We start from the raw sequence: 18,621 nt of genomic DNA on the forward strand, positions 1-18,621 counted from the left end.
TAATAACAGCAAATTACATTAAATGTAATCTTTGAATGTAGTAAAATATATTTATTTTTGTTTATTGAGATGCAGCTTGGAGTAGGCCCTTCTGGTCTTTCAAGCCGTGCTGCCCCAGCAACCCCCAATTTAACCCTAGCCTAACCACAGGACAATTTACAAAGACTAATTAACCTACAAACCAGTATGCCTTTGGAGGGAACCGGAGCACCCGGAGGATAACCACGTGGTCACGAGGAGAATGCCTTACAGGTAGCAGTGGGAATAGAACCCGGGTCACCTATTCAATAAAGAATTGTGCTAACCACTACACTACCGTGCCACCAGAATGAGAGTACAGTAAAATGCAGACTCACAGCTGAAGAAGAGGACATTAGGATAGCTAAACAAAAACATAGTCAAAGAGTAGCTTTTCAGGACCATCTTAAGTTGGGGAAAAGTACAGCGGAGAGAGATGGGAAAAGATTAGAGAGAGACTTTTAATCCAATTGCTGAAAGCTCAGCTGCTCATCGTGGAGTATGGAGCTGAGGGAAACACAAGGATACAGAGTGGGAGGAAAATTAGTCTCTAGGCTGGAGGAGATTATATACTTGAGGAGCACCAGTGAGGAGGGGGGAGATTTGAACATAGGAATAATAAAGTTTAAGACTGAGGCATTGTGGACAAACATCTAATCTAGTCAATGCACAATGGTAATGGTCGATTAAGAGTTGATGTTGAGTTAGAACACCTTCAGCAGTTTATGGACATGCTTGTCGAAGGTGAGAGCCATCAGAATTTCAAGGGTTTGCCCAATCCTAGGCAACATGTTCACCAGCAACTGTCTGAGGGCAAGTACGGTGATTACAGAAATGACTGTTTAAAAGTAAGAGGGTGAGCCCAAATGAACGGTCTTGACCTGAAACACTAACTAGTTCTTGTCAGAGGTGCTGCTTGACTGGTTGAGCCCCTGCTGTTCTGTGGCATTTAGAAGTAAGAGGCTGCCCTTTTAAGACTCGGATGAAGTGAAAGTTTTTTTTTGTGTGGCCATTGTTCTTCTACAAAGTGTACTTGAAGCAGAGAATATAAATATGTTTAAAGCTAATTTGTTAATGAGACAGGGGTTGAATGGCTACATAATGAAATGCAGACTAAAGTTCCCAACAGAGGCTACAATCAGATTCACCATGAGCTTATGAAAAGGTGGAGAAGACTTGCGTGGCTAAACTGCCTATGTCACCTATGTACTGGACTGTCTAGCAACTTCACCATGCACGTTATTGTACAGTAGAAATAGCAGTTTAAAGCCAGTGCTAAGCAGTATTCTCTAAGCATTCCTGTTACTTAACCTGTCACACTTGAGACCTGAGGCAAGGCAATTTAATCTTATTATATTTGTACAGCACATGGGAAGGTTGGGTATTGAAATCGCAAGAATACCAGAGGAGAAATGTACTGGAATTAGTCAGTGCAGTCTAATTTTAAAACATGATTTTAGTATACTTTGCAGTATAAATTCCTAGTCCTGTCCTGTGGAGAAGTTGGGCCCATCTCCTTGCAGTTTAGAAGGATGAGAGGTGCTTCCATTGAGACGTACTGCATTCTGAGAAGGATTGTTAGAATCGCTCCACATGGCAGAGACTGAGCCTTTTTTTTCCCTCACTCGGTAGGGTATATGGTTACAGGATAAGGAATTGAGCAGACGATTGCGATGACAAAACATTTTCTTTTGTGTTGCATGTTTTGCAATAATCAACCTCGGGTTTTTAATGCTCTGTCCTTCAGTTTAACCCAGGCTTTAAGCAATAGATCTTTGGATGCTTGATGAGTTCAGGCAAAATGACGATCAATTAGGAAAGTGGACAAAGGCTGTGAGGGAGAACAGACTTAAAGAACCCAGAGAAGTAAAAGCAGGAGTAAACCTTAAGTCTTTTCTTTTCTCAAATAATTTTATTACTCATTGTTTGAATTGGGGAGAAACATAAATAGGAAAGCTTCCGGGCTGAGCCTTTATTTTGGGCTAAATACATTCTGAATTAATTGAGAGAAGAAAGTAGTTCATTTAATATTTGTGCATAATTGGAGATTTAGCCTTGAAAATGGATCAACTAGAATCTGTTAAAATTAAATTGCAGACCTTCTATATGGATTTAGAATATTACTACAAAGATTTATCAAGTAAACAACAGCATTATCAATGAAAAAATGTTCAGGATGCTATTATTCTTATATGTCCATACTTACCAGTAATGGAAGTTGATCGATCTCCCAAGCTTTTGTCAAACAGTTGAGAAGGGAGGAAGCTTGAAGGAGAGGGAGATGGGTCCGACTCACCAGCTGCCGGATGGCTTGGCGAACTCAGACCTTCTCCAAATACTGCCTGCCATTCTCTGCTGAAGTCACCCTCTTCCAGCGATGTCCCATTTAGTATTTCATTCAACAATGCCATTTCATCCTTCTCATTTGTTTGAGATTCAATGGGGTTGATCAATAGATTTGTTGGAGCTAAAATTAAAATTGAAAAAAAAGACACACCAATTTGTGTAATATGTTGATGTGCACAGGCAAATAATAAAATCTCATTCTCAAATATTATAAAAAGACTAATTTTTGTACCATACAATTGTAATAACTTTCATTTGTTAGGGAAGGTTAACAATCTTGGAAATACATATAACTGCAATTATGATGGCTTGCCATGAGATATATATCCTGTCAATAGAGTAAAAAGTTTGCAATAGAACACTCTAAATCTCTTAATGTCTGTTCCTTGAAAAACATTTTTTTAAAATTCTATTTATTCTGGATGCATACACATAACTATGCTAACATTCTGTGTTTCTCTTAACACATTATCCAGCTTGGGTTTGGTTTTTTGCATTTTATTCCCTGCTAACTTTTAGATAATTTCAGAATAATTTCCTTTTAGTAATATGCGGTTTCAGTCTGTCATCAGCTTGACATTTCCCATGTTATTCATTTGAAAATCAGTGTTATTGGTTCCAACGTAGTAGAAGACAAGGATCATCAGTTTTTGCACAAAATCACTTCTGGTGTATAATCAGCCACAGCTGAACAAGACATCATGACATGGCACGAATAAACTTCTGTTTTCCTGCTTAGATTCTCCTGTACAGTGCACTGTCTCACAGGAATATTAGCAGCCAAACAATAAGCATTCCAGGCTTTCACGAGTAATTCCATCACTCTGGTTCAGTTAATGATTGAAATTAGCTGGTCCATTATCAATTCTTTGCCAATCTCGCTAATGAAATAACATGCTTTTTAAAGCCATTATCATAGTGTAAGATAATTTTTAATAGCTCTGATATCTGCTTACATTTCACTTGAAAGCAATTTTCATCCCCCATCCCCGATTGCTATTTTAACACCGAAGTTCATTATCCAAGTGACAAGACTGCTATGGATATTCCTTACTCTTACCTGGATGTTAAGTAGCTACAAACCATACGAACTGATATAATTTGATATCAATTAACCCTAAAGAATGGCAAGATCTCAAAATTGCTTTGATGTGGGAGTTATTCAAGGAAAATATATTAATATTGCTAATAAAGTCACCAGCTATATTTTATGATTAAAACATTAAAGCACCAAACTGCTGAATAGAACCACAAAATTCTATTAACATTCTAATTTTGGACATTAATATAACGTTGCTATGAAAAATTTTAGTTACTAATAGTTCTGTCAAAACGTACACCCGAGTATGAGAGTATTATACAATAATGATGGGTTATGGTTCAGTTACTGGACATATGTTCAGAGGCCTGGGTCCAAAGACAAATTCAAGTCCCACCATAGCAATTGTGGAATTCAAAGTAATTAAGGAAATCTGAAACAAAATTCTAGGATTTGTAATGGTGCCTCTGAAACTACTGGATTATTGTAAACATCTGTCTTATTTACTAATGCCTTGAGGGAAGATATCCATCCTTGCATTATCTGACCCATCTGTAACTACTCACACAGCTAAGTCTTCTGAAACAGTTCTTGACATGGAAGTGGAGACCTAGCAACAAGCAATAAACACTGGCCTGGTGAACAACTTCCACATAGCAGGTGGCTGGACAACAACAGAAAATGAACACCAAGGAGACTCACTGTGAATCACATCAGTGAGGGCAGGTATCTAATTCAAGCATTGTCAGGGCTACCCTGAAATGCAACAAAAAAACTAAATGCACATCAATGATTGATATCAGTTTCATTCATCTTCAAGATCTCTGTGTCACTGGCAACATCCATTCCACATTACCCATGTGAAGATGGTAGCACCTTCAGTCCTGGTGAAGAACCTCCCACTGTGCTGCTGGGAAGGGAGTTTCACCTACTGATAATATAGCAAAACCTCAATCAGGAGGATATGGATTCCAATGCACTGGTTGCCCTTGTCCTTTCCAGTGATAGAGATTGCAAGTTCGTGAGATGCAGTTAGAGTGGTCTAGGTGAGAAATTTCCATACCTTTTATAAATGGTGCACACTGTAGCCACTGGCTGAATTACTGCCTAGGGTGAAGGAAAGAACCCAGTCAAACCTGCTGATGAGATTCTTATGCATTGTTGGAGCTGCACTAATCCAGTTAAGCAGTGAATATCCAACATAATCCTGATCTGTGCCTTATACATGGGGGTGGCAGGAAGTGATTTAATCATCACAAACAGTTGCTTATTTCAGTGAAGTAGCCCAAGATTTTAAAAGAGCTCAGGGCCTTTCCTGATTTTTCAGCAGAGTTCAATCATCATGATATATTAAACACTTGGGAAAAGGCCAATAAAGAGATTGTGGGTTTAACCAGAGTGGCCAATGTGGGAGCGGGAGCGTGTTAGAGTGATTAGTTTCAGGTTTTGACTCAAGAGGCTTATGCAAATGATCTGGGTAAACTTCTTTCTTCTTTTCTTGATTAGTGCACAGCTGGTACAGGAAGAATGGGCCCAGGGTCAGTGGTGTTTTCTCATGTGAACGTGGGAACTCAGAGAGTGCTCCAGTCTCTCTGATAACTACATCTGCATGAGATGCATCTGGCTGTAGCACCTTACATACCATGTTAAGGAAGTGCGGCAGCAGCTGGACGACCTTTGGTTCATACTGGAGAATGAGAAGGTGATAGGAGCTACAGGGAGGTCGTCATTCCCAAGATGCAGAAAGCTGGGTGACTGCCAGGAGAGGGAAAGGGAATAGCTAGACAGTCCAGAGTACCCCTGGACTGTACCCCTGTTGCCATTCCATTCACTAATAAGTATACTACTTTGGATACCATGGGAAACAATTTACCAGGGAAAAGCCACAGTGACCAGGACTCTGATTCTGTGGCTCAGAAGGGAATGGGGGAGAAGAGAAGACTTAACCATTTGAGAAGCAACCAGGAGATTCTGTGGACATGAAAGAGACATCCAGATAGTACGTTGTCTCCCAGGTGCCAGGGTAAGGAACATCTCAGATTGGGTCCACAGGGTTCTAAAGAAGGAAGTTGAACAGCCAGAAGTTATCATACTATTGATACAAAGAGGGATGGGGTCCTGAAGAAGAATATAGGGAGTTAGGTAGAAAGCTGAAAAGCAGGAGCTCAAGGGTGGTACTCTCTGAATTGCTGCCCGTGCCATGTGTCAGTGAGGGTAAGAATAGAATGCATTAGCAGTTAACTGCATGACTCAGGAATTGACACAGTGGACAGGCTTTCAGATTTCTGGATCACTGGGATCTCTTCTGGGGATGGCATGACCTGTACAAAAAAGGCAGTTCTCACCTGAACTCAAAGAGGACAAAGTTCAAAGTAAATTTATCATCAATCTACATTCATGTCATCTTTTACTACCCTGAGATCCATTTTCTTGCTGGCATTCACAGTAAATACAAAGAAAGACAATAGAATCAATGAAAAACTGCACAGAACAAAAATGGAGAAACAAGTAGAAGGAGTGTGTAGTGAGACTATGAGTAAGGAGAGGCAGTTGACTGAGCAAAATTGCAATCAGTGGGATGTGCATCTTTAAACTAAATAGTAGGTTCAATAGTTTGGAAAAGTGAGGATAAAGTAAAAGGGAAGGAGAGTGCAGGAGTGATTACGAACATCTCCAGAATAAATAAAAAGACAAGAAGTTTAGAAAGGGGTAAGAATTTAACTTATGTTAACATGGGGGCAAGATTGAAAAGGGTGAAGGTTATATACACAGGGCTGGAAGTATTATATCTAAATGCATGCAGTACATGGAATAAGGTAGGTGATCTTGTCGTGTAATTATGGAGATAGGCAGGTACGACGTTGTGCGCAGCATTCAGTTGTGGCTGAAAGATCATAGTTGGGAGGTTAATAACTAAGAATACACAATGCATCAAAAGAACAGGCAGGTAGGCAGAGGGAGTGGGCTGATTCTACTGGTAAAAAGCAAAATCAACTCCTTAAAAAGAGGTGACACAGTATCAGAAGATGTTGAATTGTTGTGGACAGAGTTAAAAAGCTGCAAGGGTGAAATCCCTGATGATAGTTTTAGACGGGCCTCTGACAGTAGCCAGAATGTACAGAACAATTTGAATGTAAAAATGTTACAATAGTCATGGGGGATTTCAATACACAAGTAGAATGGGAAAATCAGGTTGGTGCTGGATCCAAAGAGAAGGAACTTTTAGTATGCCTATGAGATGGGTTTTAGAGCAGCTTATGTTGAACACACTAGGGGAAAATGCAGTTCTAGACTGGGTGTTGTGTAAAGAACCAGATTTCATTAGAGAGCTAGTGATCATAATACGATGGAATTCACCCTGCAGTTTGAGAAGAAGAAACTAAAATCAGATGTATCAGTATTACAGAGGAGTAAAGTGAACTAGAGAGGCATGGGGGAGGAGTGGGTCAAAGTTGATTGAAAGAGGACACAAGCAGGGATGGTGGCACAACAGCAAGGACTGGAGTTTCTGGGAGCAATTTGGAAGGCACAGGATATATTCATTGCAAAGAGGTAGTATTCTAAGGGGAGATGAGGCAACCATGGCCAACACGGGAAGTCAAAGACAGCATAAAAGCAAAAGAGAGGGCATATAATAGAGCAAAAATTAGTGGGAAGGTAGAGGACAGGGAAGCTTTTAAAAACCAACAGGAGCCAATTAAAAAGCCGTAAGGAGGGAAAAGATAAAATATGAAGCTAAACAATAATATAAAAGAAGATACCTGAAGTTTTTCAGTAAGGTGAAAGGTTTGAAGGTAGAAAAGCCACCTGGACCAGAAGCACTCCTCCCCAGTTGTAGTGGTTACTCGAACAAACCAAAACATGTGGGGGGGGGGGGCGGTTGATCCTGTACTACATGCTATTCATTCAGAACTATGTTCCTAATCAAAGAATACATTCAAAATTTTATTAAGAAGCCAGCTAACAAAGAACCTCGAAGTGATAAAAACTAATGAGACTAAACTAGCAATATAACAAAATAAATAGGCTTAGCGTAGTAAACGTATTTAAGCCAAAAGTTCTCAAATGTATTCAAGGATATTCAAACATAAATAAGCAATTTTAAGTGTAATTAAGCAAGCAACAGTAAAGATATCACCCCTTAGCTCTACCCAAACTAGACTGATCCCAAAGACAAGGCATGAAGACGTAACTATTCACTTCTACCATGCCCCAACCCATGTGATTAACTATCACAATAAGCACAATAAACACACAACACAAAATGCAGTACAGGTAGAAAATAGATATATGGCTCCCATACTAATGCTCTAAAAGAGGTAGCTGAAGAGATTGTGGAGGCATTAGTAGTGATCGTTCAAGAATCAACAGGTTCTGGAATAGTTCCAGAGGACTAGAAAATTGCAAGCATTACCCCACTCTTCAAAAAGGGGAAGGAGACAAAAGAGAGAAAATGATAGGCCAGTTAGCCTGACTTCAGTGCTTGGAAAGATGTTGGAGTCCATTATTAAGGGTGAGGTTTCAGGGTTCTTGGAGACACATGATACAATAGGCCAAAGTCAGCATGGTTTCATTAAAGGGAAATCTTGCCTGGCAAATCTGCTGGAATTCTCGATGAAATAACAGGCAAGATAGACAACAAAGAGTCAGTGTATGCTGTTTGCTTGGATTTTCAAGTGGTCTTTGGGAGGGTACCACACATAAGATAAGAGCGCATGACATTATAGGAAAGATACTAGATACAAGATTGGCTGTTTGGCAGGAGGCAAAGAGTAGGAATAAAGGGAGCCTTTTCTGGTTGGCTGTCGCTGACTAGTGGTGTTCTGCAGGGTTCGGTGCTGTGACCACTTCTTTTTACATTATATGTCAATGATTTGGATGATGCAATTAATGGCTTTGTGACCAACTTTACAGATGATACAAAGATAGGTGGAGGGGCAGGTAGTATTGAGGAAGCAGCGAGTCTGCAGAAGGATTTAGAAGATTAGAATGGACAAAGAAGAGGCAGATGGAATACTGTGTAAGGAACTGTATGGTCATGCACTTTGGTAAAAGGAATAAAGATGTATACTATTTTTTAAACAAGGAGAAAATTCAAAAATCAGAAGTGCAAAGGGACTCAGGAGTTTTCACACAGGATTCTCTGAAGGTTAACTTGCAAGTTGAGTTGTTGATAAGGAAGGCAAATGCAATGTTAACATTCATTTTGAAATGACTGGAATATAAAAGCAAGGATGTAATAAGGCATTGGTCAGACCACACTTGGAGTATTGTGAGCAGTTTTGGGCTTCTTATTTGAGAAAGGAAGTGCTGGCATTGGAGAGGGTCCAGAGGAGGATTATGAAAATTATCCCGGGTATGGCTGATCATTCGATGGTTCTGGGCCTGTAGTCGCTGGAGTTTAGAAGAATGAAAGACTATTTCATTAAAACCTATCAAATATTGAAAGGCCTCAATAGATTGGACATGGAGAGAATGTTTCCTTTCATGGGGGAAGTCCAGGTCCCTCTAAAACATATGAGGAGGAATTTCTTTAGCCAGAGTATATTGAATCTGTGGAATTCATTGCCAAAGATGGCTGTGAAGGCCAAGTCATTGGGTATAGTTAAAGCAGAGGTTGACAGGCTCTTGAAGGGTGTCAAAGCTTAGAGGGAGAAGGCAGGATGAAGGAATTGTGAGGGATAATAAATCAGCCATGATGGAATGGTGGCACAGACTCTTTGGACCAACTGGCCTGATTCTGCCCCTATGTCTTATACCTTATTATGGTTCAGTTGTTACAGGTTTATGTAGTTAGTGTTTCCAATGACAAATACTGATAATTTTCTGGTCAATGGCAACTCTAACATATTGGTGGCGAGGGATTTGGGAATGATAATATCACTAAACGGCAAGTTTTAATGGAGGTATTCATGGCCTGGCACTTATGTCGCATATCTGTTAATTATTAGGTCACACTGCTTGCAGATTCGTAGTGCTTCATTGGGCGAGGAACAGATGAAACACCACAGCTGAATCTGCTCTGCAACAGTAAAATGCACACAAATAATGTTGCAATTATATCTTACACGATTTATGAAGTTTTTATGTAACTGAATTGGTGTTGCTTCTAGTAGATAATGCTTCGGCATAATGTCTCTAAACAGATAATTAATTACAGCACAAAATTATAAGCAGTCCAAGGGTTTTTAAGCAAATTACCAACAAACAATCACTGATGTGTTGACATATAAGTGTTTGGTGACCCCGAGTTCATTTACATTGATAAACTTTAGATACTGAATTACATAACTCCAAATTAATCAAAAGTTTTCTAGTTATTACTAGTAACAACCAATAACTCATTATCTTTCCTGACTCTCTCTCTCTCTCTCTCTCTCTCTCTCTCTCTCTCTCTATATATATATATTAAAAAAAGCAGTAAGATGTCTCTTCCACTTCCATTTAAAAAGGCAGTAATGTCAAGAGACACACACAAAATGCTGGTAGAACACAGCAGGCCAGGCAGCATCTATAGGAAGAAGTACAGTCGACATTTCGGGCTGAGACCCATCGTCAGGACTAACTGAAAGAAGAGATAGTAAGAGGTATAAAAGTGGGAGGGGGAGGAGGAAATCCGGAATGATAGGAGAAGACAGGAGGGGGAGGGGTGAAGCTAAGAGCTGGAAAGGTGGTTAGCAAAAGGGATACACAGCTGGAGAAGGGAAAGGATCATGGGACCAGAGGCCTAGGGAGAAAGGAAGGGGGAAGGGAGCACCAGAGGGAGATCATGAGCAGGCAAGGAGTGATTGTGAGAGGAATAGAGAAAAGAAGAAAAAAAGGGAAAAAAATAATAAATAAACAAATAAATAAATAAGGGATGGGGTAAGAAAGGGAGGGGGGCATTAACAGAAGTTAGAGAAATTGGCATGAACATTGATTTCTCTATGATCCTTTCCCTTCTCCAGCTCTGTATCCCTTTTGCCAATCACCTTCCCAGCTCTTAGCTTCACCCCTCCCCTCCAGTCTTCTCCTATCATTTTGGATCTCCCCTCCCCCTCCCACTTTCAAATCTCTTAATATCTCTTCTTTCAGTTAGTCCTGACGAAGGGTCTCGACCTGAAACGTTGACTGTACTTCTTCCTTATAGATGCTGCCTGGCCTGCTGCGTTCCACCAGCATTTTGTGTGTGTTGCTTGAATTTCCAGCATCTGCATATTTCCTTGAGTTTGAGTAACGTCAAGAGATTTGTTTTTGAAAATGGCAACATCTTTAAAACATTCTACAATGATAAATAGCCAATGTATAATAATTCACCTTATTTCTCAGAAACAGAATTATTTAAAAAATCATTGTAAATTATGCATTCACAGTAACAGGAGCGTGGTAAAGAACCAGGGCCACATTGCTGTAATGTATCCCCTGACCTGTAATGCACTATGGAATACTGGATTAAGTTTGAACATTGTAGCCCAAGTTTAGACTCGAAGGGGAATGTGATCAAGATTTAGGACCACAGTGCTTTACTGTTAACTCTAGTTGGTGCTGGGGAACAGAATGAAAGAAATGAAACCAGAATATTTATCTGTGACAAATGCTGCAAGTATGAACTGGACTGGGGATATTACAGCTAAACCCTTCATTTATGAAAAATAACCAGTGGGAATCTGGGCTTTTTCTTCAGATTTCACAGCCCATCAGAAGATACATAAACGTGGTTGCTTAGCACAGATCACTGGATTCAATTCAGGAATGCAGAAGTGATAATCGGGATGTACCAGGTGTTACACACCATTCATCTTAATGAAATGGCCACATTTGGGATTAGAAATATTTGTCTGACTCAGCTAACGGCCCTTCTGGATGACTTTCAAAGTTATTGTGAAGTATGATCAGAGTCAAATTAATTGTAAGGTATGATCAGAAGGCCACAAATGCTGAGTCCTAAGGAGAAATAAAATTACTGCCAATTGTTAATATTTTCATTCCATGGTTAGGAATGAGCACATTTATATCCATTTAATCCCTCTTGCTATTACTACTTCCAAGTTTTCAGGAAATTCAAATGAAACTCAATTAATTGGGGCTAGAAAAACAGAAAGTCCGAGCTTGAACAAGTGGTCTAAAAGATGTCATCTTAATAGATAAACGCTACCCAATTTCCATTTTTATTATTTTTTTTCCAATCTGAATTAGATTGGTTCTGTGTAATAACTAATGGGTAGTTTTGAGAATACGCATGGACAAGAGGTGTGAATGCGAATTAAATATATCATACCTGATACATACAAAGTAACCATCAGAACCTGGGAAACATATCGTTTGAAAATATTCATGGATGCAGGCACAAAGGCTTCTCGATATATTGCACAAAGCCTACTATTGGAATTACATTTTGGAAACAATTATAAGAAAGCAGTGAAAATTTTATGTCATAAATATTAGAACAATGGCATTATCAGAAAAGATGAAGTTCGTCTGCTTGTGCAATTAAACTGGTTGCAACAATATACTGTCCCAATCTTTGTGTCAAAAGAAATATGTAGGATCTTCACTTATGTGGCAGTTGTTATTATAACTTCAATTTCTTTCTCTAGTCATAATGCTGAACAATGCCATTCTCTGGTCTTTTTAATACGTTGTAGTTATCCATTGTTATGGAAGAAATTACAGTGCATTTATTTGAAATGCATAAGGTACAGACCAGCATTTTTCTCTGTTAAGCTATATTAAATTGTGTATTTAATTTATCCTTCTGCCAGTTAATCTGTCATATCTTTTTCCTTATTTGTGCCACTTTTAGGTTTCACAATGAGAATGTTCCTCGACATGTAAGCTCCTCTGAAGAGCTGTAGAATGACATCCAAGAAATGTCAGCTTTATCAAGCAGCACCTGAGGTTCCATATACCATGTTATGTTCATTTTATGGACAACTTCACCAGTCACTTCAGAAGATTATTGTGTGAATTATTCAACTGCCAATTGTATCTTGTGAGATCAGGCCCATATACATGAAATAATGCATCTAATTCCATATAAGTTGCATATTGGACATTTAGACAGAGATGTAACTTAAAGATCTTTACTCCTCATGTATGTGACGAATGTGAGTAATAAAGTCAATTCAATTCAGTTGTATAACTGCTTCGTTCTCTGGAAGCACTTCAATCAACCTCAGTGTGGTTTTGTCGCAAGCTCCAAATGTTCAAAGTATTAAGCCCCATTTCAAGCTAAACAAATTGACAGAAATTAATTTTGAATTCCTCAAAGTTGGTGACTTAATTTCTGACGCTTCCAACTGGCTTCAAAATTCCCATGGCTGGTTATTACTCGAAGGGCCTGAAAGTAAAATTGTGGCCACTTCCCTGTTTTTGGATAAATCTCACAATACAGTCATCTCCCACCACAGCTGATCAGCTAAACACCCAGCTAGCGTGTGTTATATTTGCCATACTTTTCTGTTAATGGATAATGCTCACAAGCTGATGTGGCAGAAAGCCAGAAAAAAAATCAACTATAAATGACAGCTGGAACTTTACAGTCAGGCAGCATGGAAAGAGACTATTTGGTCCAAACGGTCCATACCAACCAAGGTGCTCTGACAAGTCAGCCCCTTTTGCCCGCAATTCCTCTAAAGCCTTCCTGTCCATGTGCCTCTAACTCCTGATAGCACTCAAATCTTCAGTGATGAAATGCTTTAAGAGGCTGGTTATGACTGAACTCCTGCCTCAGCAAGGAACTGGACCCATTGCAATTTGCCCATCGCCACAATAGGTCAATGGCAGACGCAATCTCAATGGCTCTCCACATGGCTTTGGACCTCCTGGGCAACACAAACACCAATGTCAGGATGCTGTTCATTGATTATAGCTCAGCATTTAATACCATCATTCCCACAATCCTGATTGAGAAATTGCAGAACCTGGTCCTCTGTACCTCCCTCTGCAATTGGATCCTCAACTTACTAACAGGAAGACCACAATCTGTGCAGATTGGTGATAACATATCCTCCTCACTGACGATCAACACTGGCGCACCTCAGGGATGTGTGCTTAGTCCACTGTTCTGCTCTCTATATACACATGACCGTGTAGCTAGGCATAGCTCAAATACCATTTATAAATTTGCTGACATTGTTGGTAGAATCTCAGGTGGTGATGAGAGGACATACATGAGTGAGATATACCAACCAGTGGAGTGGTGCCGCAGCAACAACGGGCACTCGACGTCAGTAAGATGAAAGAGCTGACTGTGGACTTCAGAAAGGATAAGACGAAGGAACACATACCAATCCTCAGAGGGATCAGGAGTGGAGAGAGTGAGCAGTTTCAAGTTCCTGGGTGTCAAGATCTCTGAGGATCTAACCTGTTCCCAACATATCGAAGTACTTATAAAGAAGGCAAGACAGCAGCTATACTTTATTAGGAGTTTGAAGAGATTTGGTATGTCAACAAATACACTCAAAAGCTTCAATAGTTGTACCATGGACAGCATTCTGACAGGCTGCATCACTGTCTGATATGGAGGGGCTACTGCACAGGACTGAAAGAAGCTGCAGAAGGTTGTAAATCTAGTCAGCTTCATCTTGAGCACTAGCCCACAGAATACCCAGGACATCTTTAGGGAGCGGTGTCTCAGAAAGTCAGTGTCCATTATTAAAGACCTCCAGCACCCAGGGCACGCCCTTTCCTCACTGTTCCCATCGGGTAGGAGGTACAGAAGCCTGAAGGCACACACTCAGTGATTCAGGAACAGCTTCTTCCCCTCTGCCATCCGATTCCTAAATGGACAGTGGCGCTTTGGACACTACCTCACTTTCTTTTAAATATACAGTATTTCTGTTTTTACACATTTTTTAAAATCCATTCAATATAAGTAATTGATTTACTTGCTTATTTATTAAGTTTTATTTCATTTATTATTTTACTCTCTCTGCTAGATTATGTATTGCAATGAATTGCTGCTGCTAAGTTAACAAATTTCACATCTCATGTCGGTGATAATAAACCTGATTCTGACTCTGTACAAGTGCCTTTCAAATGTTTTAAAAGTACTTCCATCAACCATCTCGTTCAGCAGCTTTCACCATATGCAGACCAAACCTCTGTATGAAAAAGTTGTCCCTCAGATACGTAATAAATCTACCCCTACTCATTCTAGTTCTTTGTTCCCCAACTCTGGGAATAAGACTGAATTCATTTTATACACCTCTATAAGATTACTCCTCATCTCTTATGCTCCAATATCTAGGGTCCTAGCCTGCTTAACCCCTCTGTATTCTGAGGCTTCAAAGCACAAAGAAGTAAGCCAGATCAGGAGAAACTCAGACAAGAGCCATCTGAGAATAAATGGTTGTGTTAAATTCTAGGCTAACAGTATTAAATAATGGGTGATGGAGACAGTGCACATTCACGTATTAGTTGGCACGTGGCCAAGTGGTTAAGGCGATCGTCTAGTTAGCTGAAGGTTGCTAGTTCGAGTCTTGGCTGAGGCTTGCATGTGTGTCCTTGAGCAAGGCACTTATCCACACATTGCTCTGCGACACTGATGACAAGCTGTATGGGTCCTCATGCCCTTCCCTTGGGTAACATTGGTGGCATGGAGAGGGGAGACTTGCAGCTTGGGCAACTGCCGGTCTTACATATAAAAAAAACCTTGCCCAGGGTTGCACCCTGGAAACTTTCCAAACTTTCTTGAGACTAACGGAGGCCTACACAACATACACATATTAGTGATAGAATTCCAGATTAACTTAACTTTCAAGAGAAATATGGACCAACTGTTAATTTCCACCTTAAATTACTATCAAGAAAAATGATGGAGCCAGTACCTAGAGAACTAAGCTTCTGGCAAGGAATGTAAACAATGGGTCTGAACTTCCTGTATTTAGTCAAAGGGCATTTTTGTTCATCCATCAGACGAGACAGAACAGCAGTCAAGAAGAGCAATGGTAAAACTGTCAGACAGTGCACAAATATGAACTTATGCTATACATCCGAACAATGTTCCCAAGAGGCAACATGTAAATGAGAAATAAGAAGGAGTCAAGAATACTTCCCTCAGAATTCCTGATATGATGTGAAGAGAAGCTGTTTAGACAAATCTCTGGCTGCTACTGGATAAATTAAAGTGGAAGCAGATGAGTGTGGACCCACTTAGCTGGACAAATATAGAAACATGTTTGATAAATGTTCAACCATGTCTGGAAACAGATTGAGGAGAACATTAAGAGGCAGTTTAGTTTGATCATAATGACACAGGATGTCATTTGTGAGTTTGATAAAAGTTTGTTTTGATGCTGTGACAAGTATAGGAATCTAGTTGGAAACACTGAAGTTTGGAAGCTGATTCCACTTTCCAGCAACTGGAAGAATAGAGCAGATGGGCACAAGGTTTGATAAGAGTGGAGTATCAGAGAATATCTCTGTAATACTGTGCTCAAATTGTGAAATGAAAAGGGACTTCAAAGGATCATGAATGTTTTCTGTAGCACAAACATGGGTCCCAAAGGCTGTGTTGCTTCTCTGAAGCCAGAGTTAAGGAAATCTCCTCAGGCTATAAAAGAAAATTGACTGGGAGGAAAAAAATGCAATCGTTGCAATCCATGCTGGAATCAAGGTCAAGTATAATGCAAACGAATACAAGAAACTAGGGCCCAATTAAAAAGCAGAACTCAAAGGTGAAAATCTCCAGATTACTACCTGAGCCATTTGAAGATTTACACTAAGTTAATAAATTCAGTGAATTGAATGTGTAGTTCAAAGATACACAAGGAAAAAACAGCTTTCAATTCCACTGTGACAGTCTTCTCTTAAACTGGCTAAAGCCATGTCCTTGTGAGTTAACTAACTATACCTGTCAATAGAACTGTAAACTAAATAGATAGTAATGAAGTACTAGAAAGTGGAAATTCGGAAAGTTTAAGAGGAGTGGCCAAACACAGTGCACAGTATCTCAGTTAGTAATGTAACCAGAGTTGGCCTGAAAGGGAGGACATAAATATATAAAAATACATCTTAAATCTGAATCAGAAAGGGAAAGAATAGATAAAATGGAAGGATCCTAACTTAAGTTCTTGGAGCATTCATAAAAAAGGTAGATGAATTGAAGGAGCTAATGGAAACAAGTATGATCTTATAGTTATTCCACAAATTTGGTTGCAAAGTGAACAAGTACTAATGAGGTACTCAAAGAAGTCAGCTTTACTAAAAAGTATAGGGGGTGAGTAAATGGGAAATTAGTGGGAAAGAAAGCAAGTTATGATTGTAGAATTTAATGACATGCTTCTCAGGGTTTCGAAGGTGACAGCCATGGAGATGTGATGGAACCAGTCGTATTCTTCCAAAATTCCATGGATTCTGGAACATTTCCCATAGATTGGAAAGTAGTAAATGTGAGCCTGCTATTTAAAAAGGCAGGAAGAGGAAACGTAAGTAACTATAAACTAGCGAGCATGACATCAGGTAATATCAGGCATTTGGACTTTCAGGAAGTCTTTCTTAAGAACTGTACAAGATATTATTAAGCAAAATTACAGCACAAAGTATTGGGGGTAATATACCAGTATGCATTAATAATAGACAAAAAAACTGTAGAAATAAAATAAAACATAGAACACCACAGCATAGTAAAGGCCCTTCAGCCCCTGATATTGTGCCAATCTTTTAACCTACTCTAAGATCTATCTAGCCTTTCCCTTCAACATAAACCTCCATTTTTTTTTCATCTATGTGTCAAAGAGTTTATTAAATGCCCCTAATGTATCTTCCTCTACTACCACCTCCAGCTGGATGTTCTATGCACACAACACTCTCAGTGTAAAGAACTTAACTCTGAATCACCCCCTATACCTTTTTCCAATCAACTGAAAATTATGCCCCTTTGATATTAGCCATTTCTGCTCTGGGAAAAAAGGAGCCTCTGGTTATCCAGTCTATCTATGCCTCTTATCTTTTCGTTCCAAAGAGAAAAGCCCCAGCTCACTCAACTAATCTTCATGTTATGCCCTCTAACCTAGGCAGCATCCTGGTAAATCCCCTCTGCATCCTCTCTAAAGCTTTCACATCTTTCCTGTAATGAGGCGACCAAAACTGGGCACAATATTCCAAGTGTGGTCCCACCAGGGTTTTATAAAGCATTAACATTACTTTGCAGTTCATCAACTCAATCACCCCCCACCCCAACTAATGAAGGCCAAAACACCATACATTTGTCTTCTTAACAACCTTATCAATTTGCGTGGCACCTTTGAAGGAACCAAGGTTGTGGACCCAAGACCCCTACGTTCTGCCACACTGCCAGGAACTATACTATTAACGCTGTATTCTTCCTTCAAGTTCAATCTTCCAAAATGAAACACTTTGCACTTTTCCAAGTTGTCACTTCTCAGTCCAGCTCTGCATCCGGTCAGAATCCCACTGCAATCAACAGCAATGCTCCACACTATCCACAACTCCACCAACCTGCGTGCCATCTGTAAACTTACTAACCCACACTTCCACTTTCTCAGCCAAGTCATTTATAAAGATCACAAACAGCAGAGGTCCCTGAAAAGACCCTTGCGGAACACCACTGGTCACCAACTCTTTGTCTACAAATAAACTCTGCCTTCTATGGGTTAGCCAACTCCATATTCATCCAGCCAAGTTTCCCTGGATCCCATGTCTCCTCACTTTCTGAATGAGCCTACTATGGGGAACCTTATCAAACACTTTACTAAAATAGTAATGCACCACATCCACTGCTCTACCTTCACCAATGTGCTTTGTCACATGCTCAAAATACTAGATTAGTGTTTTGAGGATCGACCTGCCATTCACAAAGCCATGCTATCACTAATCAGACTATGCTTCTCCAAATACTCAAAAATCCTGTCCCTTAAAAATCTTCTTCAATAATTTGCCGACTACTGAAGTAAGACTCACTGGTCAACACTTGAACAAAGGAATAACATTTGCAACCCTTTAATCCTCTGTTATTACTCCTGTGGTCACGAGGATGCAGAGGTCATTGCCAAAGGCACAACAATCTCTTCCTTTCTTTCCCATAATAACCTGGGATATATCCCATTTGGCCCCAAGGTCTTACCTATGCCATATATTTGAAAAGTCTTAGCATATCCTTTCTTACTATCTACATGTTCAAGCATATCAGCCTGTTTAACACTGTGCTCACAATCATCAAGATCCCTCTCACTGGTGAATACCAAAGCAAAATATACATCCAGAACCTCCCCTAA

At 39.7% G+C, this 18,621-nt stretch overlaps 1 protein-coding gene across 9 annotated transcripts in view; it reads right to left on the reverse strand.

Moving 5' to 3' along the window:
* The window catches only part of ica1 (islet cell autoantigen 1), a 139,962-nt gene that overhangs the window by 41,331 nt on the left and 80,010 nt on the right, over positions 1-18,621 (reverse strand). For 7 of the 9 annotated variants that reach the window (XM_059972604.1, XM_059972603.1, XM_059972601.1 and 4 more), the window contains one exon: positions 2,225-2,485. In XM_059972604.1, the coding sequence (XP_059828587.1) occupies positions 2,225-2,485 (261 nt within the window). Of the gene's footprint in view, positions 1-2,224; positions 2,486-4,466; positions 4,511-18,621 lie in introns of those variants that run through there. The other 2 variants (XM_059972607.1, XM_059972606.1) reach the window with 2 other exon arrangements.

Source organism: Hypanus sabinus, chromosome 6 (genome assembly GCF_030144855.1).
Source record: "Hypanus sabinus isolate sHypSab1 chromosome 6, sHypSab1.hap1, whole genome shotgun sequence".
Taxonomy (NCBI): domain Eukaryota; kingdom Metazoa; phylum Chordata; class Chondrichthyes; order Myliobatiformes; family Dasyatidae; genus Hypanus; species Hypanus sabinus.